The following is a 25967-nucleotide window of genomic DNA, read 5'->3' as shown; positions in this document are numbered from 1 at the left end:
CCTGAAATTTCTTAGCATCACAGGGTACTTTATGGTCACTGTACTCCAGTCTTATTAAATAAAGCATAGCGTAAGTCAAACAACTAAGCTTATGAATGACTCTAGTATCACCAGCGATTTGCATTCCATCAATTTAATGCTCTTTTTGTACAAGAATAATTGGTAGATAAATTTTTTTTGTCTTTTGTATGCACTGATGCATTAAAGTCCACTTCAGTGGCCTGTAGGACAATACATTGCCAGCATCCACACATGCAAGAAAATAACTTCTTAAAAGTTGTTCAGAGTAGTAACTATTCGGAAAAGGTTCGGAACTGTTAAATTAACTCAATTCAATCTGCATTATACAATTACTTGTGTAATCTCAATTCACAACAAATGTCTAAATTCTCATTTTCACTAAGATTCTTAGAAATCTCAGCACCAAAGATTTTACTGGACAGTAAGAACACATTTCACAATAAACCCCCAGCAACTGTAATTACAGCACACTGGATCACTCTCCAATAATGATACATACTACAACAACATTATTCAGCTCTTTTTGCCCTTCTATTTTGATAATAATTTGTGCCAACATTTCTCATTTTTCAGTTTGATACTATAGAGTAATATCCAAAAACAAAAACAAACATATTAGGGTTGACCAGAATGACCAAACAGATAGCTATTGTGAGAACATGGAACATTTCTATAAAACCATTACCTGCAAGATCCCATCCTGGATAAAGAGTTTCATGAAAAAGAAATCCCCATTAATGGGTCCTTGATCGACATATAGGAGCGTTCCCTTCGGTGCTGTGGTTTGAAATCTCACATTAATGTTGTTGAGAGGTCCAAGGTCAACACCTTCAAACTCAAGGTATGAATTCCCAAAGTAATGGAGGAAGCTTGAGTCTGGGAAAGAGATAAATACACAAAGCTTAGACTGTGGGAAAGGTTAAGGAGATGCAAGCTATGTTACTTTATGAATCTTTAGAGTGCAGGATCCATTGGCTTACCAACGGATCCTCTCAAGGAAAAAGCAACAGTAACGTCAGCATATGCTACAGAGAAACAACTGTAGAATGATAAAACCAAACTGACTTGTGACAAAAGGTGCCATGTCATTGTTCTGAATTTCACAAGTAATTTTTATTGAGGCCAGGAGGGAGACCCAGGTCAGGCTGGAGGGACTATGTTTCTCATCTGGCCTGGGAACGCCTTGGGATGCTCCCAGTGGAGCTGACCCAAGTGGCAGCAAAGAGAAAAGTGTGGAACTCTATGCTTAGTGCTCCAGGATAAATGAAAAAAAAGATAAATGAATGGAAGGATGGATGGATAGATTTCCAGGTGAATCCTAGAGGGAATATATATCCCTTTTGCCTTACAAATCCATTGGGATTTGAACAAAATGAGCTGAAGAATATCCCTGAACACTAAGATGCTGGGATTTCCATCCTGGAACTGTCATCCATGTGACCTAGTCTCAGAAAAGCAGAGGACAATAGCTAGATGGCTGTACTTTTCCACTTTCACTATATTACAATAATTATATACAACACTGAAATTAAGATATTCATGCAAGTTGTACTGTGCAACATTCCTCATCTTATTGTCAAAACATACTATGCTTCATGGATGAAACTTGGCAATTATGGGGTATTTGATTTAAAGTTCTCCTTGGACACAGATGAGCGTTAGTGATGGAAAGAAACTTAAAAGATAGACACCGACTCCTGCATTAGGATTATTGATGCTCAATATTTCTAATTTAAAAGAAGCAGACCAAACTAAAGAAAATAGTCAAAACCCAGAGCCTGGTAAATGAATGAAGCTTCCCAGATAAAATAGTCTTCTGCTCTGTTTCCTTTACAGAGAAAAAAAAAAATCACTAGAGAAATCAGCAACGTTTTTAAAGTTGATGCTGTGATTAAACATACAGCTCTTAAGTGTGAACTTATCAATACTTGTCGAATGCCAAGTTCTAATAAGTTAGAGCCTTTTTGATCTAGCAGACACTCCTTAGGGAATTTGGAAAGCCAGCTAACCTAAATACCCAGTTTCTCTCTAGGGAGCAATATTACCCAAACCCTGAGGAGGATTCTGGGATAACAAAAAGAGAGAATCATCAGGATCAGACCTACTGCGTTGCATGAATTAAGCAGGATAAATGGATGCGGAAGCAGTGCCGTACCGTCTTCTGCTTTGCTACCGACAATGGGGCTTGCCAATGCTGATGATTGAAAATTACCCCTCAGAGACAAAGCTATTCATTAATTTTAAAGCCTTGTTTAGTCTGATGTAGTCTTTGATGCATTAGGAGGTTGCTGCCAGGAAGCAGCATCATGCCTCATTAACAGTAGATTTCAGTCTCTTCTTCAAAGGTCTACTGTTTTTACTATTACCTATTGCATTCAAATTCCAGATTTTTGCACATGCCTTAGGTAACTATTCACATCTTATCTAAATTGTAAATCTGCACAATCTTTCACACCATGCTCCATATCTGTTTTTTTCACTGTTAACATAACGCTGACAAAGCAATTTTTAAACCCTCTAATCTGTTCAAAAGCTTTTCTAGTTCCTATAAAGGGAAAATGTTGTCTACTGAGGATATTCTTTGATATAAATCTTTCAGATCTGATTTAATTAGGGCCAGTTCTGATACATGATCATAAAAGAGGTGAGAAAACTGATATAAGTCATATTTAATGGAACAAGGAGAGGAGGAGCACAGTGTTGCAGCACCAACTGTAGGCGAATGTCAGCAGGGTTAAAGTAGAAGACGTTCCACTAGAAAAATATATCTGAAGAAATGTGAACTAAGGATCAAGTAATTGGGAGACAGAACTTTGATGGGAAAATTTAATTAATATGGACTTAATGTACCATTTCTTAAAAAAAAGAAGTCATGATGTAAGTTCTGCTTTGCTACTGATTTATTGGGTAAGGTAATAGACTGACTGATTGAACTTGTCACAGGACAGAGATAAAATACTGCAGAAGACCATTCTTGGACCTGAGCAATTTTACAGTCCCAAAAGAAGGCAAAAGGTCGTTCTGTACTTACAAAATTGGCAGAGAAATAACGTATAATAGATAAGATTTTGCTGAATATACTTCTTCTACTATAGAACATGAAGAATCCAATTCAAATTATATTATGGGCTTTTTCTGGTTTTGCTGATATATCTACGAGCCCAAATCTTGAACAGGTCAATGTTTTTTTGAGTAATTTATAATGTAGATATTGACATGATAGCATCACCAGATGACATACTACTAAATTAAAACAAAAAAACTCCACAAAATGATCTGTGTACTAAAGTGGAAGAAAACACTCAATAAGAATTGGACACATTAAGAACATAAGCACAGCAACAGGTCAACAAAACATCTGCAATTTGTTCGTAATTTGTAAGCAATTCTTCCCTGTTTGTGTCAATTAATATAGTAAATTAATAGCATTGATAAGCTATAAAAATATGTATTACTACCAATGTATCACAAAACAAACATGTCAGTTTGGGTAAAAGTAAAGTGCTCTCTCAGGGCCTTTGCCATTTATAGTGATGCAAAACATGCAGATGGATTTTTGCTTGCACTTCATCACACAAACCATGTTTTCAATTGTCTGACATTAAATCAAACTTAATTTTTTCTGTCTTATGTTAATTTTTCCCATTAACAAACGTGAAAAAAAAATATTTCACATTTGTTCAGTGACGGAGTGACACTTTCTTCTTGGTTAACACCTGTGACTGTATTTTAAGGCAACACCTCAAACTTAAGTAACAGTAAAGTTTAGAGATATACATTACTGATACAATTGCTGCAATGGAATGCAAAGAGGAAATACTTATAACAAGAGGATGTCTAAAATAAGCCTTAAATGTCAAATTTAAAAACCATTTCTTATTATTTATAACTTTCTAATTGCAGAAAGTCTTCATGGCAGCAATATTAATTCATCAAATCAATCAGAAAAATTACAGGAATCAGTATCTAAATACAAATAAAGTGTGTTACAAGAAAACATAATCAAGAGCACCAAAACAAAATCACAGATGTGGGAATTAAGATTAATAGTGGAACTGCCGTAAGAGGTGCTGAAAGTTAAAGATGACTAACATCTTACTCATCAAGGTGATTTTGTGCAGCTTCGAGGGGGTGATTTGATTTTCACAGCACATGGTAGCAAAAGATAACAGCATCACCTGTGTCATGGTGATCACTCGAAGGAAAGTCAACCAAATCATAGCTTAGCAGGAGTAAGCCTCCTTCCATCCCAATTTCAGATTTCCATCAGCTTTCACATTACATAGTAAAGGTTCTATACTGTGTAGCCCAGCTCTATATGACCAGAGCAGAAAAGAACTGATTTAAACCTCAAGGTTTATTTCGTAGCAGTTCTGAATGTTCTTTTCACATTAAAATAAAATAAAAGAATCGTAAGCTGTCAATGTACCATGCGTACACCCCTCTTAAGTTTTGACTTCACTTTAACTTGATATATATATTTCAAAGATTGTGGAGCAGTCTGTGGTTTAAAGGAGCACTGAGTCTATTTCAAGCAGCACCAAGGGCACTGCATGTGTTTAGATGGTGACCTAGTTTAATAAACTCGTGAGTTTCTGGCTCCTCTTACTTTAAAACTTATTTACTTTGATTATGCACTTATGTGTAGAAGAGTAAAAGGATGTTTCAGTGTGTAGATGCTCGGGTTTGTTTCCTATAACAACATTTGTTGTGTACCTTTAACCCTTTCTAGACCAGTGTGCTGGCTCAGAGCTGCATCAGGTGCTGTGGGGAAGACTCAATTACATTTGGCCCACACTGATTTTCAGAGTGTCGCAATAAATTGGCTCAAGCTTATCTGTGTTTAGTAGGTCTGTTTTACAGTTCTCTGCACAGTTTCAAAGGTAGACAGACCTCATCTGTCACAGAGTAACAATCTGTCCTGCACTCCTGAATTCCTCCTCTTACATAGATGACTGCATCCAATCCCAATAATGTGTAACAAATTATGTTCAGCATCTGTCATTTGAGATTTTAAGGATGTAAGACCAAATACTGATCAGACATATTACTCTTTGGAATCACACTTTTTCCTCAAATAGATATAGGCAACACAATTTAGAAGAAAGCACAAAGATATATTTGCACAGAATGTCAGCACAGCTGCATGGGGCTCCTATGACAATCTCTGAATCAGAGGTTATAAATCATAACTTGTTATTTTCAAAAGGCATAAAAATTCAATTTAGAGTAGCACTCAGATTCAAAGCTGGGAAAAACCTATATAGGTGTGTGTGCTCTGAACGACATGGTAACTATGAATTTTTAATTCAAAACCAAGTTCCTAGAATTGGCCTCATTGCTTTACCACATTCAGAGCTTATCCATTTAGAAAGTATAACTTAGAGTCAACTTGTTTAATCTATACTGTTTGCACGAGTAAGAAGGAGTAGCATGGTTCCCATACGGCAGAATCATTGGAGGTGCAAGCTTAGTTCTTCTATGCCAAATCACTTTGTATTTCCATCCCATAAATAAAATTGACCTTGGCCACAAAAGAATTGATCAAAATAAATGAATGACACATGTAGAACTACAACAAAAATAAAGTTTAAATAATTTTGCATAACATCAAAACATTTGAAGTTCATAAAATACACAGCTATGTCAGTTTTTAGGGCTAGCAATAGCGATGCTATCCCCCTAAGTTAATGTTAAATGAGTTCATCTAAAGTTAACCGAGCTTATCATTCGACTAATAATTAATTGATAAAAGTCCACTTTTATAAAAAACTGAGCTTTCTCTTGTATCAAGAGGGTTAGTCATATTTCTATAATACAACATAACACAAAGGGCTAAATTTGACTGTGAATGATTAAAATCAAACATAAGGGTTAAAATGCTATTAGCATCTGATGGAATTTTGCCCCATTCCTCGACACATAACTTATGTAAATGAGTCAGGATTGTGGACAACTTACATGAAAACACCTCAACAGGTCTGCCTGTTGAGGTGTTTTGTCTGTGTTTTGTCTGTATATGTCAAGATTGCTAAAATTTTTCTTGTGTCACACTACAAGACATGCCTCTTGAGACTGTAGATTTTGGTCCTTGTGTGCATTTACAGGCAGTCCTTTCTCTGTGGATCATGACTCTTGTCAGCTTTAGTCAGCATCTTCCCAAGATATTTAGCTTTTCTTTTGGTTCGGATATGCATGCTTTGCATCAAAGCATTGTCAATTCTGACAATAGAACTTGTTTATACTTGTGTATGTTTGTTTCAAGAGATGAACGTGTTACCTTTGGATATCAGGAAATTATATCAGACTTTTGCGGTCCTTAATTCTCTTCCTGAAATTCCGACTGATTACTTAAAATTTTTTCATAATGTCACACAAGGAAGTCATCTTAACAAATATACAGTTGTGACTCTAACTACATCAGAAGCAGTGAATACACAGAAGCTTAAAGTCAAAAAATGAAAAAAATAACAAGGAACTTCAAAAAGAAAAAAAAAAGTAGCTTTATGTTATTAAAGTTAAAGTTTAATCAGTAATACTTTTATAACAAATTTATGTCAGATCATGATTTCTTGGTTAATGTCGAGTTGTCATAACAAAGACGATTTTAAAAATGTCAACTTTGTATTAAAAGAGACATGATTTACCGAATGACACTTTATGACAACAGTCATAAATATTCATGAAGACTTATATTCATGACAGGTGTTATATCATGTTTATGACGGTGTCATGACAGTCTTATTCACAACCCGTCAAATAAAGTGTTACCCCATGATTTATTGACACAATGAGCTCAGATGGTATTTACATGTTTGTGAATATAGCAGAACAAACGGAAAAAAGGAAGTAAACAAAAGCGTTCCTAATTACTACATAAAAATGTGTGTTTTTTTTTTGTTGTTGTTGCTGTTGTTTTGGACTATTTGTCAAATATTTTCATGTCAAATATCATTGACATTCTCTAGATAAACTGTCCAAATGTAGAATGTGAAATCTGCTCAGGAATCACAAAGTGGGATAAAACTACAAAACTATACTAACACATTGATATTTTACCACAAACATTTTTTGTAAGTACACAACATGGCCAATACCTGTGGATGGATCGTCTGTTGGTACTGGGCTTAGAGTTGGCTTTAGAACCCTGGGGGTGTAGCCGCTAGTGATGTTCTTGCTTGGCGTCACCAAGGGAACAGGATTCGTATCGGGAGGCAGGCAGCTGACCTTGTTTATGCCATCTACACAGGAAAACGCTTCTGGACATGGATTAAGCAGGCAGTCATCATAGTTGTGCTCACAGTTCCTCCCCTGTGTACATAAATTAGACAGCCTTGAGATGTGTCATGCAACTCTGCGTTGGAATGCTAAATGAGACGTGATGTTCATAGCTTGAATCGTCAAAGCAGTTTGGAGATTTCAGATTTAAAAACCATATTATTAAAGACGTTACCCAACAGAAAGAAAAAAAATTAGTTTTAGTTTGTCATGTAAATACATAATTTTCCCCTATTCAGTTTGATTTTACTTGTTTTTTGTTTTTGTTTTTTTATTAGCTAGAAAGACAAATCAAGTTATTTTATAGACAAGAAATGATTCAAAAGTTACTTCTTGAGGGCAACCAGTTTAATAAAAGTAAGTTTAGTTTGAAAAAAAGAGGGGTGGGAGTGTAAAGTGGTGGAGCCTCACCACAAATCCAGGACGACAGAAACAGGTGTAGCCATAGCCTGGATCATTCTGGATGCATATCCCCTGGTTGCAGGGCTGTGGAAGGCACTCATTAATGTCATCCTCACAGTGAAGGCCTGTCCAACCTGCCAGGAACAAAAGCCCACAGAGTGCCGTAGTGAGCTTGGGCTCTCTCACTTCCACCCTCTGAAGTGAATATCAATCAGATTCGCTTACATTGATTTGCTTCTTTCTGGGTTCACACACACACACAAACAGGGACAAGAAAAGGCTTTCACTGAAGAGTGAGATGTCACATCCATTTCAACGAGTTAAGGTCATTTCGTTCTTTAATCACTGTCTTTTTTTGTACTGTATGACAGGAAATTTCACTCTTTAGGAAAGGTGAACTATGCAGGTATCACAGCCACCTCTGACTGGCCTTTTTCACAGGATGATCTGCAAGAAACTAGAACTGATAAACTCTTCTTCCACATTTGGGACATGATAGCGACTAAGATGTTCTTGTTGACTTAGAAAAACATGTTGCAAGTTATGTTTTAGTATCCACACACATAAGCTCGAAACGCTGCCTGTAAAAGATCTACAAAGAGGTGAAAAAAAAAAACCTGCTGCCTTATTTCGAGGCAAACCGAGAAAAATCACAGGATATCAGAATGACTCACCTGACCTGCAGTGGCAGACATAGCTATTAATAAGATCTTGGCAAACAGCGCTGTTCTGGCATGGCGCTGAGCAACATTCGTTAACATCCACTTCACAGAAATCCCCCATGAAACCTGGTGGACAGCTAAAAAAACAGAATGGTTTGGAAAACTATTAGGCAGTCTCACTGAGCTGTCACTTCATTTTTGTGGATCTGACAAGCTGTGTCCAAGAACTGCTAAGTTTTGCAACAAATACAAATATAAAAACCAAAAAAGTTATTTTATCTATTTTAATCATCAGTTATTTTTAAGATAAGATATTTATTAAGCATAAATCAAATGAATTTAGGGGTTGGGGGAAAAGCGGATGATAACATAAAACAAAAGTGGTAAAAGTTTGATCTATTTATCATCAGAACTATATTCATAATATCCCATTTATTAAGTATCAGTCTCTGTAAAGAGTCCTTAGACACACCTCTTTATGTCTTTGGATTAATAACAATGTCCTATATATAATGTAAATGAAATGAAATGAAAAATCAAATGAAGCTGTGAAGACTGCAGGGGATATTCACCAGAGCAGAAAATCTTCAGAAACATGGAGGGACAATAACATTGTGATGGACTGACAGAAACACATAATAAAAATTACAGTGTTTCTAAAATATGAAACTACATGTTCTAAGGTATTAGAAATTAGCCTATAAAATGAAAGTAACATTTTGAAATGGGTGAATTTCTCTTCCTTATTTGATAACAAATCCTACCTTAATATTTAAACTGGAGTTGGTGGCTTAATGTGTCATAAGGGGTGTCCACTAGAGTAGCAGTCCCAACCTCCACTGTAATGCATGTTTTAGTTGTTACCCTGCTGTTTCACACCTGACTGAAATTAAAAGGTGGTTAACCAATTCTGCCACAATTGGAGCAGAATTGTGGCAGAAGTATGCTCCAATTCTGCCAATTCCAATTCTGCATTATAAAAATATAATGCTAAGAAGGTAATGAAATCATTTGAATCACTTGTGCTTGAGAAGGGAAACGTCTATAATATCCATGACGGTGGATCTGGGTTCATAAACACAAGAACACCAGAGCAGAACTTGTGGGAAGTCTTCATAAGTCTCTGCTGTGACAGCACGCCCACTTTGCATTTTTGGGATGCGAAACAAAACAAGTTCTGTTCAAAATATCACTCAAAAATGAGCTGCAATAAGTTTCAAATAAGATCTGCAAAAACAGGATGATTGATGGCTTTCGTACCAAAAAAGTCATACTTCAGTTCAAATGTAATGGAATACTGAGTTGTGTTTTTACTGGAAAAAAAAAAAGCCAACTGACTGTGAGAAATTGTTTCACAATCGATCTTGGAATCCTATTGCTCACCCAACTTTGTCTTTAGTAAATCTAGCAAATTAAGTAGAAATCCATGAAGGGGCATGTTTATAATTATTTTCTCCATCTGCTGTCTGTCCATATGACTTGCTGTGACATCGGTGACTCAGATGTTTACTATGCAAAAAACATACTGTTTAGTAAGCGTTTTAAAAAAGGTCTTAATTTGGAGTTTTTTTTTTGGTATCTTGCTAATTTATAATGTCAGTCCAGTATTTTTAAAGGAAGTGCACCTCTTTCCTTTAACTGCATTTATCAAGAAAATAGGTTTGCATGCCATCTTGGTAGAATAGACTTGCTTTTTCAGTAACATGCCTTATTAGAAACCAATTATTCTTTTTTTATTATTATTGCTTTCCAGCATTAAGAACAAACCAGCTGAAAGTGCATGCTAGACAATATTTCACAGTCAAAAAGAGCCCTGCAGAGATGTCTGGTATAATAGGTTATTCTCTGCATCCATAAAACATGGACAACGTAATGACTGCAGCTGTGAACTTATATTCTTACTACCAAGAAGGATCCAGATTTTGACATGTAAATCACATTTCACAAATGATTTTGGAATATTCTGTTCTAAAGAATTCATTGTTCATTCATTGTTTGAATTCTAACAACTTGTTTAATTAGTTTTATTTGAAGTAATGAAAACGATATACAAACATAACTGACTCATTCAGAAAATAAAGAGAGCATTAAATGTGTCTTTACGCACTGGTGAAGAACTGAGATTTTCCAGATGGACAGCGGGCCTGATTACACATCAAAGCTACTGCAAATTTGAGGGCAGGAAGGGCAAAAATCTAAGGCTTGGCCCTCCCTGGGAAATTTTCAACTGGAAACAAGACAAATGCTAGACAATAAGAAAGACTGCAGAAGGTCAAAAGAGAAAGTGAAAAGGAAAATTATTAAGTCTTTCTGGGTTTATGGGACCTAAAGCCTCATTTAGGTTATTTTACATCCTTTATAAAGTCAAACCTGAAAGACATAAAATAAAATATCTAAAATTGGGAATAAATGTTTTATAATCTATACCCATAAAATTACCATCTGACAGATCATGTTTATGGAGACACCGTGTTATCACAGACATTTCTTCAGTAGGACATAAGATTAAGGTTTTCTATTTTATATTTAATAGTGTCAAATGATTTTAGTCTTTTGCTCTTTCCAGCTCCTTTTCATTTAAGTGAAAAAAACAACAGCACATTCATTTCTCTGAAAATTCATAACACATAATGCATCCGTGTTGTCTAATCTACAGAAACAAGCACTAAATGAGCAGGGGATAATTTGAAACATGCTGCTAAGGCAGTCCACTGTATCATCACTTAACACTGTAAACAACAACAACAACCTATTTGAAGTTGCAGTATTCACTGTCAAATAAATCATGACATCAAGCATATACCAGTACAACAACACAAGGTTAGGCAAAGTAATTAACTGAACAGCAACCAGGGATCTGCTGTGTCAAATTGGCATACTCTGCCTGCATTTATCTTGTATCTAGATACACTTCATCACTCAAGACAGGGCATGGTGGCAATTAAAAAGTAATGATTCACTTGCAAACAACCTGGAGGACTGATGCATGTGCACAGATGTACCGATGCGCAATTATTATTACACTGGATGCATTTTTAATTGGAACTGTGTGTCACTGACAACAATTTCAACTTCGAAAAAATAAAGATGTGTTTTATAATGTGAATTTCAAGTAAGGGGACTGTACATTGATTTACCAGGGTTTTTGCAATTTCCTTTGTTCAGCTAAGAACATCTTAATGATATTTTTGTTCACATTTTTAACTTCAGAATTTACAGTTCTGACAGATTTTAATTGTTTAAAGTTGTCTTTAAAGACATCTTTAGGATGTCTCTAAAGGCATCCTACTTAGAACATTTTTTAGGGTAGTTACAAATCGGACACTGGCTAATTTGATTAAAAAAAAAAAAATCTAATTTATGGACTTGAGTGCACCTGAATAAAAGCTACAAAAACTAATTTTAAAAGAAAAAAAAACATAAATAGGGCACATTCAGAGGCTGCACTTGTCGATAAGCATACCTTGAGGTTTTCCTTTGAGATTTTTTAAAACTATTTTATTCTAATTATTTTTTTCTCTTTTATTATTAACAAAACTTTGTTAATAATAATGTGTGTGTGTGTGTGTGTGTGTGTGTGTGTGTGTGTGTGTGTGTGTGTGTGTGTGTGGGTGTGTGGTGTGTGTGTGTGTGTGTGTGTGTGTGTGTGTGTGTTAAAACATCCTGCACTGTGTGCATCTGTGGGGGTGGGCAAACATACATCCTAAACACATATATCGTAAACAAATGTATTGTTTATTTTTCCGGCCACTGGTTTTATCCATAAGCTAAATATGTCTGTGCAATGAAGCTAAATAAAAATGAGTAAATAGACTTTAAAACCATTAAATTTGGTTGAATGGTTTTCCAAAAGAATAGAAATTAGGCAAATATTGTAACTTCACTTATTCCTCTTTGATTGGGAACCTGCAGGAAGAAAATTAGCTTCAATTATGTAGACAATGATTTCTGTCTTTATTATTCAGCGTAATTTGTAACAAATAGATATATGTACGCATATGTGTGTGTCCCTGTATTACATTGTATGCATTAGGCCCTGTGTGGATCATTTGCGCCATTTTTTGTGCCCAATGCATTTCGCACTTGGTCTATTTGTGTAGGTCAGGAACTGAGCGTCAGGTGTGCGGTGTGAAGTTGCTGTTTCTGTGTGCCGTGTGTGTATCCAATGTACACACGGCACACATATGGTCTATATTTGTCAGGTGCATTTTGCTGGTTGTGTGTACCAAGCGCATGATACGTGTTGTGGATGAGGTTGTGTTAATTAATGTGGGTCAGGTGCATTGATGTTTTTTGTCTGTGCCCTCGAACAATATCCTCCATAGCCTCACACACTTCAGTGTCTCTTTTCTTGTCTTCCTCAATAACACTTTCATCTCATTTTTAAGGTTCTGTTATTTTCTTCACCACGCAGCAGTTGAGCCTTTCAAAACACGTTGATAAAAGCTTTCTATTTATGCAGTGTTCAAAGAGGGTGAAAAAAGTAATGGCTCATAGTCCAGAAAGTACAGTAACTCCACTTTCAAAGTGAAAAAAAAAAAGTTTTAACCCTTTGATACATGAGATATTGACTATACAGTCTTCCATGACTAGGTCTTTTTGGACCTGGGTTTAAATACATATGTTTTTATGCTACTTTTGTCATTTTCATTCAAAATAATGTTTAGTATGACACTGTCTATGATACAAGTACTATTTTATGTTTGAAATAATTTCATTTTTCACTTTTTTAAGCATTTTTAAAAAAGTGAAGGAACGTCTCACCAGAGGCGGCCATGAGGCATCCTAATCAGATGCCCAAGCCACCTCAACTGGCTTCTCTCAACATGAAGGAGTATCCTCCTCTGATTCAATGCCAGATGACTGAGCTTCTCTCTCTAATAGACAGTCACAGTCACAGTTGATAAGAAACAAAGATTCCCATTAAATTTTATACAAAATGAATGTGGGTCATTTTGGACCCACTTAAGGAAGAATTGGGTAGTAATATAAAACATAATATTTCTTAAAATGTGTAAAAGGCAAATGAAAAATTTGAATTGCATGATATCAATAACATATTTGTTGAGGAATACCTGGATATGAAGTGATGAAAACTTTTCATTACAAAGATATTGCAAAAAGATTACCTCACCGGGTCCAAAAGGACCCACTTATGCATCAGAGGATTAAGAGGTTAGAAATGTTATCCTTTTCCTGGCTAGTTTAAGATTTAGTCCTCGAAAGTCATTGTGTTTTAAAACTAAAACTTTGGAAACTATAGGAATTCAGAGGGGTGTTAAAAACAAGATTAACTTGATAAAACATTGGGACTAGAAATAAAAGTAACCTAAAGGCAATTTATATGGATAAAACCCCTTTTATGCTAAGAACCAAACTTTGAGACTGCCACCAACAGAGCTTAAAATTAAAAATACATATTTGAAATAATGATTTCTTGTTGCACAATAACTATATAAAACTATATGGTTGATCTTGAATTGGAGGGAAATTCTTTAGCACTTTTTGAGTGGCTTCTTGTCATATAAACAAAACCTACTCACCAGAACACCCACTTTTTTACTTTACTTCTTAAGTAAATAAATTATGTTGATACAAAAAAACAGAAAGACATTTTTAACATGGCTTACAGCGTTAGTAAATTTTAGGAGAGCAAAAACTGGACATTTAACAATCGGTTTTGTTGTCAAACGCTTAAATATTCAATAAATGGCTTTTACTCAACAACCACACTACCTAAAGTGCCACATGGCAGCAAACCTAAATCAAGGCCAAACACTGGGAAGAAATGCAGACTGTTCACACTAGAGCCAGCTCGCAGGCAAGCTTGCCAATAACAACTGAGAATTTATTTTAGGCTAGTCCATTGCAAATAACCCTAAACATCAAAACTAGTCATGTTTTCTAGTTTCTTGTAACTACAGAGATGTATTAGGCCAACAGATAATTGGAAAAAGTTTCAGCAAAATGTCATTTGAACTATATATTTTTTTTGTCCATCGATGTAGAATATTTGAGGATCATTAGAACAAATTCTGTGGAAACTTACATGCAAGTGAAATTTGATCCTTCACCATCAAGACAAGTGGCTCCATTGAAGCACAGTGGGACATTTAAAGCAGTGTCTCTGCAAACATCTATGTCATTTTCACAAGTCTTTCCTGTGAACCCATCCAGACAGAAGCAAGCGTATTTATCAATGAGATCTACACATGAGCCTCCATTCAAACAGGGATTGAGGGCACAGTCCTGAAAGATATAAAAGATTGACATGAGAAAGACTTGGTCAAAAATAGCAATAATGTTAAAGATTTTGTACTATTTTATATGTTTAAGTGAGGTAAGAAACACACAATAAATTCATCTTTCAATAGTTATTATAAAAATCATCAGTTTATGTATAAAAACTACAAAACACCTGCAAGCAATTCTATGTTTTATCTCTAGAGTCCAGCAGACGGCTTTGGTTTAAATCAATTAGGCATTAGACTAAGCAATTCATTTTAATCAGGTATTTATACAATGTTTACATGATCCTGGTAGTGCAATTGACTTATCTTGCACAAAAGTCAATAGAGGTAATGATACCAAAGGCCATAGAAAGACTACACAATTCTCCTGGCATTTTCTGCAGAACACCCAGCAGGTTTGTTAATTAAGCTAAACTCACATCAATGTTTGTTTCACATCTGCTGCCGATCCACCCCGTTTCACAAAAGCAGCTGTATGAATTTATTCCATCTTTGCAGCTGAGAGAGGAAAACAGACAAGGTCAAAACCGGGTCCTGTAGAGAGGCAGAAAAAAACTGAGATCCATTTTTTTCATTCAAGCTTTACTTCTGAATAGTTATGAAGAATTCTTATACAGGAAATATCTAGTATTTTGAATGTAGTAGTTTTTCTTTAGCTAAATTAAGGGTCACAATTTAAGCACCGCAAGAGGATGCAGTGCATCACATTAACTCATTAATTATAAAATCTTTATTGTTTTGTTGGCAATGATTTTTCATTCTTTTTGAAAGAGTGAAAAGTTTGCACCTTCCATGAAGACAAGGTGCTGACATGCATTCATCAACGTTGGACTCACAGTGGAGTCCAAAGAGGCCATCAGGACACCAGCAGTGATATTGATTAGGTCCATCAATACATCTTCCACCATTTTGGCATGGGCTAGATAGACACTCATTGATGTTCACTTCACATCGTAACCCTGGAGAAAAAAAGAGTGTGTTTTAGTGGTCTAACAAAGACAAACCATATGCAGTCTGTACAAAACAGCAACAACCGAGCTCAAGGGCAGTAAGGATAACAGACAATTTATGTTCTATTAAGAGGAAAAAGCTTTAATTATTTTGTGACATCTGGGCTCAAACCAATTTTCTAGGTACGTTAAGCTTTTAAAATTAAACAACCTGTGATAATGTAACTTAACCTTGGTTAAGTTATCAGGTTTCTTAGTTTGCCAATGCAAACTATGTCCTTCTTTGCAACTATGGTGTCTTTAAAAAGTATCCCCACCTCTGAAACATTTTACTTTCTCATGTTACAAAAACAAACTTGAATATAATTACCTGAGAATTTTATATGATGGACTAACACTTCAAACTTAAATCAAAGTGAGTGCTGTTTTTTTTTTTTTCTATTTCTTCATCAGAAGAAAACGTAAAAGGGTCAGAGGGGTCCAAAATGTTTATATTTAAATCATGAATACATTAAACAATTAAATTTTTTTATAATTTGAACCAAGTAACAAGTTAAACTAATTTACATATTTGAAAATAAAGCCACAACTATATATACATGATAAAATTGTGAATAAACATTTGAAATGTAAAAATTTAAGTAATCATTTTAATGTTAAATAAATTAAGTTATTAATTATTTTGTTCATTTGACCCTATTGAAACACTCTTAGGGGTTGTGGTTCACATTGTTTTGTGTACTGTTTATTTTCTTTGCAGTTTAAGTGAAAAATGTCACACCTAAACAATACAGAATAAATAAATAATAAATTATTATTTTCAATGTAATTATTTATTCTTTTCAAAAAGTTGTTTAAATGTTTTTACTCGGTTTCTGACCAACTCACAAAGAAAATCATTTTTGTTATGTACTGATAAGGAATATAAAAATATAAAACCTGGTTTTTCAGTAAAATCCAGTTGTGAAAACTGAACAGATTCATCAATCCCTTTCGAGTGGGGATATTACTCAAATCAAGGCAGAATCTGATGACAGAAAAGCTAATGTTGCGCACTCTGAAAGTCAACCTTTATGGAATAGTGGCAATAAAAACTTCTTGATTCTTCAACTCTATTAAACTCATGTTTCGCATCTATACAAGCTCTCTTTATTCATAGTCCCTCTTTATTATACAAGTCTTGCTATGGAACAACATCAAATAAAGTCAGTTTTTCACACCAAAGCAGGTCAAACTCACTGAACAGTGAATTTCTTGTTTGTTTTTATATATCAAAATTAGCTCAGAATGGTCTAAGGACGGAAAAAAATCTGTAGCAATATTTTTGCTATGATGGTTGTTTGGCAAAATTTATTATTATTTATTCAGCCTTTGCAAGTTTAATATGTTGGTGGGGTGAGAGCTAAATTCCTTGATAAACAGAAAGAAAACACATCATTAAAAACCCTAATGTTTAAATTACACATTTAAGTTATTTAATACACAAACATCCCAGATATTCAGTGGCACCAGCCTGTGAAAGCACATTCTGTTTTCATTCATTTTTGATGACTCTAAATGTCTTTGGGCTTTACTTAGCTTGTCTAATAAAACAGGCAGTTTGAAGTTGAAAGGCGTAGGCGTTTTAGAAGTAAAAAAAAAAAAAGCCATCTCAACAATAACAACAGTTTATACTCAATTTAAATCCTGGACAAATGTTTAATTAAAACTATGAACACATGATCATGGTAATATATTGCAGTTTACTGTTTATGGATGGTTATGCAAAGGATTGCGTTCAGATTTTAATGGGAACAAACTGACTATGTAGCATGCACATTTGTTATATTACAAATCAAATGGATATTTTAGTCTAAAATATTCTCAATAAAGAAAAATGCTACCAAAGAGATTCAAAATCAACATTAAAAAAAAGTAGAGAAAACCTTTCTTAAATAAAAAAGATTACAGATGTCACAAACGATATCCAAGCAAATGGGAGATTTTATGCTCACATGTGCAGCTTTGCGGCTACTTCGCCAAAGTAGAAATTCCAGATTTGCAGAAGAGGGATGATGTTATAGAATAACTCATAGCATTTAGACAAAGAACCTGAAGTTTAATAGGCCTTGTTTCAACTAATAAGAAACTTCTGCAGGATTTACATGACACTCCCTGTAACCAGCACCTCTGATCAGTACCCCTTATAAAATTTTAACTTAAGAACAGACTGCACTCTATACCTAAAAACGAGAGGCTCATCAATGATTTAAGTTAAAAATCACAGTTAAAGAGCCTTGAACTTTACTGCTCAAGTCAGCAGCTCCACATAACTCAGAAAAAAAATTGTTTTTAAGTGTGCTAAGGTTTAAATGACTTCATAATTTATGCAGGCATTATTGATTTATTCAACATACCAATGCTTGTCTGATTTTTGAGTGGGCAGAATTAGGTATGGACACTTCATCCAAGTCTCTGTCAAATTTTTATTTAGAAATTGAGGATTTCCTAATGGACATGTTTGCCTGAAACTAGATTTCTTACATATATTGTATGAAAAACTAACAAAAAATCAAATTAAGGCTTAAGTCAGTTCAAATTACACATATTTTATTTGCTAAGTGCAAGAATAATGAGCAAGATAGTGAGAGAAATGTTTAAGCTTTCCTCATAATCCAATGTACACATACATTCTACACACATCTCACAATAGTTTGCTTTGCTCAAATTCTGCCCCATTCTTCCTAACATTAAGTCACGATGGTATACTGAGATGATGTTCACTGGCTTTGAAGCTTTACTTTCCAGTGGTCATTATAACCAAACAATTCAAGTTTAGTTCCATAACACCACAGGACATGTCTTTATAATTCAAGGTATTTATTGAAGAAGGTATTTAAAGAACCAGTCCCTTGAAAGATGTGAAGGAAGGACATTCTTATGGTACCTATTCTTGAATATAATTGTTTAGCTTCAGGCATCTAGAAATTTTGCCTGAGGAAAAAAATGATCGCGGTCCAAAATTTTCTTCTCTTATATCTTGCCTGATCTCTTATGATTTCCCTTTAATGTCTCGAAAGGAAACAGTATGCTTGAAGTGCATCTTACATTTAAGTAAAATGTGGTAATTTAACCTGTTAGCTTTCACAAACCGATTAAAAAGGATAGCAATATTTGTATACATTTATAAATGGAAGGAAAGCAAATAAGCAAAAAAAAAAAAAGACATTTAAGAAGACCACAGAGCACACTTGATTACTCAGGGATGTTAAACTAATAAAAATCAGTTTGCAATAGCTGTAGAATCATAATTACGACAACCTATGTTTTAAAGTGCTCACTACAAATGGTACTGAGGAGATCCAATAATATAGGTATACTAGATGGCATGTATCCAATAAGGGAATGTTCATCTCACTTAAGACTTGACTAAATTAAAATTACTTATAGATGTTTCCGTAGAGTCAGCTTCTTTTGTGGGAGATGACATTTGTAAACCCTAAGTAATATCTTGCATATTACTGCTCATGAAAGAAAAGTAAAAGCAAATAATCTATTCTATATTTTTTTTCTTTCTGCTTCTAAGAAAACAAATCTTATAAACCATAAAACAATGTGTACTTGTTGACTTACAGTGCAAAGAACCAGGATTATAATTGACTCATAAATGGCACACACATTTAGTGGAAAAGGGTACACAGGCAAGAAAGTTATTCAATGAAATAAAATGAAATATAAATGAGCACTCTGACGAAAACAGACATTACTACTCTTTTTTTAATAACTTCATTCGGCAAAGATTGAATTTCTAAAAGCATTAACAACAAAAAGTGAAACAAACACAGCAAAAGCTGAAACGTCAACATCCAGCAATCTGCTGACTGAGGAAACTGCTACAATGTGCTGATTGCACTGTACAATAACTCAAGGGAGCCTGCTCACTAATGATGGGTGAAGAAGAGAAAACAGAAGGTGATGAATACTGTGCTTAAACTGTGATTTATATAAACAAGATCACCCATTAATCATGTTGCTGCAGTGACTTATGACCCCCAAATACAACATGACATCTACAGTACGTGCAGTCCAAAAATATATTACAGGCACTGCAGAGGCTCTTAAGCGAAATGTTCTAAATATTAATCTGTCAGCAAAAATCTATGCAGCTGTCAAATCTGCCAAATCTGTCAAAACAAACCTTACCCTTCAGAGTGTCTAAGACGGAAAAAATAATACTGTTGCTTCCTGCATAGAATAATTAAATGTGATTATGTTAGACAAACTTACTTATCAAAAGAAACACTGACTGAATAAAAAATAAAAAATGTCTTCTTTAATCTGACTGTATACCTCTAAAATGGCTCATTATGTGCCCAGCAAAAACATAGTCTTTAAACTCTGTCAGTCCTTAAACTTTGTAATACTTTAATTGGACTTTAGATGGAAAAGAATACAGCTCACTCCATTACCTGAAAAATTAAAGATTATGACATCCCTAAATATACCAGGACAACTTAACTAGCAGGAGCAATAAACAGATAATTATTAAGAGAAGCAGGAAGCCTTCAGGCATATCAGAAAAATCAAGTAATAATAATAAAATAAATAAATACATGAAATAATAAGTCATCTTGAATACAAAAAGTCTCATTGTGACATTTGACAGAATCATGGCTTTGTTCAGTTGGAACAGCTCAGAGCAGCTGGGAAGATGGGCATAGCTAAATAAAACTCAAAACTGAAGGAAAACCTGTTAAGATGTTACGAATATGTACACACTTGTGGGCAGAAGTTTAGCTGAGAGCGGCGTGAGAATCCAAACATACATTCCAACAGCTAATAGCATGGATTAGATCAAAACATAACAATGTATTAGAATGACAGGCCAATGTCCAAATTTATCCAACTAAGAATCTATAAGGAGAAAAAAAAAAATCAAGACACACTCTCCATCTAAACTTACTGAGCATTTCTAACCTTTTCTTGGTAGGAGCTTTTCACTTTCTAGATGACAAAACATTATGATACACAAAGGTGAAAATTCTGTGTTTTTTTTTCTCTATTACAAATAAGAAAATCATTAGTTTTTTTTTTTTGTTGTAATTTTGAAAATTATATAGAAAAGCCCTTTAGGTATTGAAGTGTCCTTTTCCAAAGACCATCTAAAATCAAGTGTGATAAAACAGCAGCAAAAAGAGAGGGCTGCATAAAACCTCAAAGTAGGCGGTGAAGCAGGTGAAAATAAAGTGTCATCTTAGCTTAATCGCATCACAAGTAAACAGACACAACACCAGACCAATTTATTAGGAAGCAGTTTCAGCTGCTACAGTTGAAATTATTTGTGGCATTTGATATGCAAAAAAAAAAAAATCTCCCTTAAATTCCCTGATGGCTGAGCTCAGTAACTGGCAATGTTGTGAAGTGACACAATGAGTTACAGCGTTTTAAGCCACCATGGTGTATTATCCCACCAAAGCAGAGAGACGTTTCATCAGTTTCAATTAAAATACTTCTGCATGAGTCATAGTGCAAAGCTGAAATTAATCTCAATGTCATAGAACATGCAGCTACAACCAAATAAAAGAAGAAATTCAAAGTTGCAGTGCTACTACACATGTTAGACGGGTAAATATTTCGTACGAGTTCTGGTTGGCTTGAGCCAATCCAAACCTGTATCCCCCGGCTGCTTGCTCTCTTGGGGGACCCCGTTTCCTCAGATGAGCTTAGAGCAACAGAAAAAGTAATGTCTTGTACTATGGTGTGTGTAGGCCTAATAATAAAAGCAGCTTCTGTGGGAATTGGGCCATGCGTGTCAGGTTCTGCTCTCGAGAGTGGCAATACCTCAGAGATTTCCCACCCTTTCTGAACTGGGAAAGGATAAATTGATGATACAGTGTGGAAGAAAAATGAAATTAATCTTCGCCATACCTGACAGGAATCAGCTTTGGACGGTGCACCAACACACACGTACAAATATACTTGATCTAAAAAAAGTCAATATCTTCTGGAGCAGAATATGAAACTAATGAATCAGAAGAAACTGGTCATAGCCATCTAAACTAAATAGATTAATGAATTAAAATAACTAAAAGCCTATATCAAATCTATTAGGTGATGAGAATTTACATGGTTAGTTTTAAAAACAAAAACAACAACAACAACAAAAAAAAAGCTATCTTGAAGCAGCAGCAGTTTAATTAAAGACATATATTATGAATCTTATTATTTTGAAACACTAAGTCAGATCAGTGTCAGAGCTGTGTCAATACCGTGCAGCTGCGTTAGCCATCATGATAAGCATTTTGGGCCCTCATATTGATCTTCATGTCACCTGAGGGCAAAACAGGTACCTGTGTATCCAGGCCGGCAGATGCACTTGAAGCCTCCGGGCGTGTTGATACAGATGCCCTCATGTAGGCAAGGTGAGACTTCACACTCGTTCACATCCAGGTCACACAACACTCCAAAATAACCAGAAGGGCAAATGCACTGGAACCTGAGGAGGAAGTGATAACACTAAATGAAAGGAATAAGGCAGAATCCACCAGAGATTAGACGCCTCAAAAGTAATATAAAGCTGTGCCATGCAACAGCCAATGTACATGATTAGTGGGTGTACATGCACTGTACATACATTTTACATGTACACCCACAATTGCTTTTTTATATTTAAAAATTACATCCATGGGCAATCATGTGATAAACTAAAACAAACCTTTAAATAATTGTAAAGTTTAAGGAAAATTATGTGCAACAAGCACTAATATATTCTGCAAATCTTTATCAAATACTGGGTCTTTACTTGAATGGGTGTTAAATGGCCCAATCAAAATTCAGATCTGTGTCAAAACCTGAAAATTAATATCTTAGATGCAAAAAGCTGTCAGAGATCAAAGAGCTCCAACTGTTAACAAATACTGTGGGCAGAATATGGAGTATTTTCCTTCCATATCACAATTAGGCGCTACTTCAAGCTAATCTATCACATAATATGATGGTAGCAAAACAAAATGTGCAAAATAGCATTTGTTTCCATTTAAAACACTCTAAAACAAATGATAATGCAGCTTTCCTTTGTGCAAAAACTGTAACTGTAACAGGAAAGTTCCTTGTGTGTAGTTTAATTTAAATGATGTTGACATAGCTTATTCAATCAACTCCTGTGAAACTACTTTCACATAAACACATATCTCCAAGGAGATACTTATTGTGCATTTAGAGTAATAAAAAAGAGCACAATTAGACACCTCCCTGCTAAAATCTTAACATGTTTTTATTAAATGAAACCAGGAGCATCTCATCTCATTTTTGCAGTATGCCAAACAACTTTTTTCTTTTCCATTAGAGACATTTTTAAGGTTGCACTAGTTTGATTATTGCTTTCACAGCTTGCACTTTTGATCTGTGTAGCCTTCTCATCCTGGCAGGTTCAAACTATCTTAAGGACTTCTACACATAAGACTGGGGTTCACAGATAATGCTACAAAGAGTGACTCATCATCATGGTAGAAATTGACCTTCTTGGCTCAGGGAAGGGAAGATGGAGATGAGGGTGGGGATTAGGGAGCTTTGAAACACACCTAACGTGAACTCCCTGGACTGTGCAACCAGAAGAGTGCTCTAAGCCAGGACGGGTCACATGGGAACAAAGTCATGACAGGGAGACAATTTGAAGACCAACCGTTTAGGACTCAAATTGGCCCTGGGACTTCTCTTCCCATCTGTCCGACTAAGTCTTGAAGCCTCAGGGCTCCCATTAAGCACAGCAGAGAGAAGCACCGGTGAACTACAGACCAATCTAGATACATGATCTGTTCCTGCTGAATTCACTCTTTCTATAGAAGGAAAGCTTATGCGTGTCAAGGATGAATGCTGGCTTGTTGTATAAAGCAAAAGGCTTTGAAGAGAAAAGCCATGCCCACAAATGTTTGCTTTGAAAAATGATTTAGTTTGATTGCCTGTCAAAGCAAACTCATAAAATTAATATTGCCTGTTTCTTACTGATGCATACAATGTTTTTTTTTTTTTTTTTTTTTGAACATTATGAAAAACAGCTGAGGTGCAAAGTCTCAGCAAAACGGAATAAATAGAAATAAACAAAAATGGAAATTTTATTCATACTAACTTATTTACAAGGTCCTGACAGATGCCTGCATTGCTGCAAGGGTTGGAGGCACATTCATTGATGTCTTCCTCACAGAGAAGGCCAGAAAATCCCATCTGACAATCACACCTGGAAAAGAAAAAAAAAATCATATCATATTGACATTTTGTCTCAGACAAAAAATAGGAAGTTTATGTTTCCTGCACACACAAGCAGATGGCAAATAATAAACAAGAGTGGGATTCATTGAGATTAATTACCTATCAAATTTAGTCTAATTGCCTTTAACACACCTAAAAACAAACATGAATACTAAGTGTTTAAACCTGAAGCCTGACTGTCTAGAAAGAAGACAAGACTAATGATGGAAGACTTATTTGGTACTTCAACAATTTGACCTGATTTCTGGATGAGAGCAAATATTAACTCACTGTAATCTGTGAACATGTTCAAAGAATTAAAATGACATTTTAATCCCTTAAACACATAAAAAAAGGCCATTTCAGGTTATTATTAAAACCCTGAACTCTTTCCCGCCCCAGAGTTCCAGCACATTTTTCATTGAAAAAAATCCATGCTTTTTTCAATGTAAATTTGCAGAGTTCTTAGTCTACAAATCAAACTTTAATACATAACTCACAAAAGTTGTATGTGAACTAAACTTGGCAGGCTTCTGGACTTAATGTAGCCCACTAATACCGATTAGTGCATATTACACCCCTGGAAACAGCTTGCAGTCAGTCAGGCTCAGTTGTTCCTAAGTTTTACTACTTTGCAAACTTAAGACATAAATTTATAACCATTTTATGTAAAATGTTTAAATATAGGCAATATTTGTAAATATTTGTTAAAACGCTCAATGTGTTGAGGCAGTATGAGACAGGTAATCGAACTCCTCCGCCTCTTCCCCATAGCCATTATTGCCATCTGAAGAAACGCATCATTCCTGACCAAAAACAACCAATCGGTGTCAGGAGGAGGGTCTTAACACTGTCATTCCGCATCAGGTACTCGCTGCTGAATGTGCTAATAATGCAGAAATATCTTGCTGTAACAGGGAATGCATTTATCCACCATCATCATGCTAACTACTCTAGCAATTACACCAGAACCAGGGGAAAGCTGCAGCAGTATCAGAAAGCAAGGAGGAGAGGAGGAATGAGCAACAGCATACAAGATTGTGATTGACAAGCACTAAGACCCTCCTCCTGGCTCTCATTTGTTGTTTCTTGTTAGCACTGGGAGCACTGGGAGAAGGCAGAGGAGCAAAATATTTTCACCAATTACCTGTCTTATACCATATTGCCACAACATAGCGACAGTTTCAAAAAATATGTGAAGAAATATATTTTATGAAAGTCACACAATGCATCTTTAACCTTAAGTAAACCTTAAGTACAATGCATGAGAAAAAATAAATACCTGTAACCATTGACCTGGTCCACACATTTCCCATGGTTTTGGCATGGGTCTGAACCACACTCATTGGTGTCAATTTCACACAAACTTCCTTGGAAGCCTGAAAGATAGATGAGATGGTCATGGATCAGCAAACCTCACTACATCCTGAAAACGTCAAGGCCGATGATAACAAAGGCTCCGGTGAATGCCATTTTAATGGAACTACTAGCCCCTGTAGCATATCTCATCTTCCAGCTCTCAGCCCTCAGTGTTTCCCCTTTGAGAGTGTATAAGTCTAATAATACTACAGTGCCACAGACAGATTGGTCTGAGGGTTAGTGGTTTGGGGTTTGGGGTGTGTGTGTGTCTGTGCATGGCTGTGCTTTTGTACCAGTATGCATGCTTGTATGAGGATGTGGGGTTGTGTGCGCGTGGGTGTGTGTGTTTGTGAGAGAAAAAGCCAGTGAGTATGGGGACATCTTGTTAAGTTAGGGTAAGAGGGAGAGGCTAAGCCCAAGAGCTCTTTTGGCCTTGTTCATTAGAGGGCTGAGGGGTAGCACAGCTAAGCACATCAGCATGGATGTTTTGTACATTTTAAGGCAGCCTGGGAGTGTCTAATGTTCCGCCTGCAGGGGATTTTCTATTTATCTTTGGTAGTTGCCTATTGGATTTCTTTTCTGTATAACAAATCAACCAACTTAGTATTATTGAATCCAAGATGAGACAAAACAAACCATCTTTGAAAGTGAACAAGCTCTTTTGGAACAGATTATGTTGAACAAGATTGGATTTGTGACTTGTACAAAACTAAAAGACATATTTTTTTCTTATGAAAATAGAATAAAAACAAGTGTTTGTTTTAATTATTCAGTAATTCTGGTCATAAATACTTGCATAAATAAATAAATAAAGTGATGCA

General features: G+C 35.3%; 1 protein-coding gene across 1 annotated transcript in view; it reads right to left on the bottom strand.

The window, feature by feature from the left end:
* eys (eyes shut homolog) overlaps window positions 1–25967 on the bottom strand; it is a 157122-nt gene that overhangs the window by 66346 nt on the left and 64809 nt on the right. Inside the window, exons 25-34 of the mRNA XM_055029441.1 lie at window positions 25070–25166; window positions 23669–23776; window positions 21894–22039; window positions 15402–15573; window positions 15034–15112; window positions 14413–14612; window positions 8376–8500; window positions 7711–7835; window positions 7119–7332; window positions 707–897 (exon numbers count right to left, since the gene is read on the bottom strand). Of these exons, the coding sequence (XP_054885416.1) occupies window positions 707–897; window positions 7119–7332; window positions 7711–7835; window positions 8376–8500; window positions 14413–14612; window positions 15034–15112; window positions 15402–15573; window positions 21894–22039; window positions 23669–23776; window positions 25070–25166 (1457 nt within the window). The remainder of the gene's footprint in view (window positions 1–706; window positions 898–7118; window positions 7333–7710; window positions 7836–8375; window positions 8501–14412; window positions 14613–15033; window positions 15113–15401; window positions 15574–21893; window positions 22040–23668; window positions 23777–25069; window positions 25167–25967) is intronic.

This window comes from Poeciliopsis prolifica, unplaced genomic scaffold, assembly GCF_027474105.1.
Source record: "Poeciliopsis prolifica strain line A6 unplaced genomic scaffold, Auburn_PproV2 SCAFFOLD005, whole genome shotgun sequence".
Taxonomy (NCBI): Eukaryota; Metazoa; Chordata; class Actinopteri; order Cyprinodontiformes; family Poeciliidae; genus Poeciliopsis; species Poeciliopsis prolifica.
This window is presented reverse-complemented; position numbering and strand designations above follow the sequence as displayed.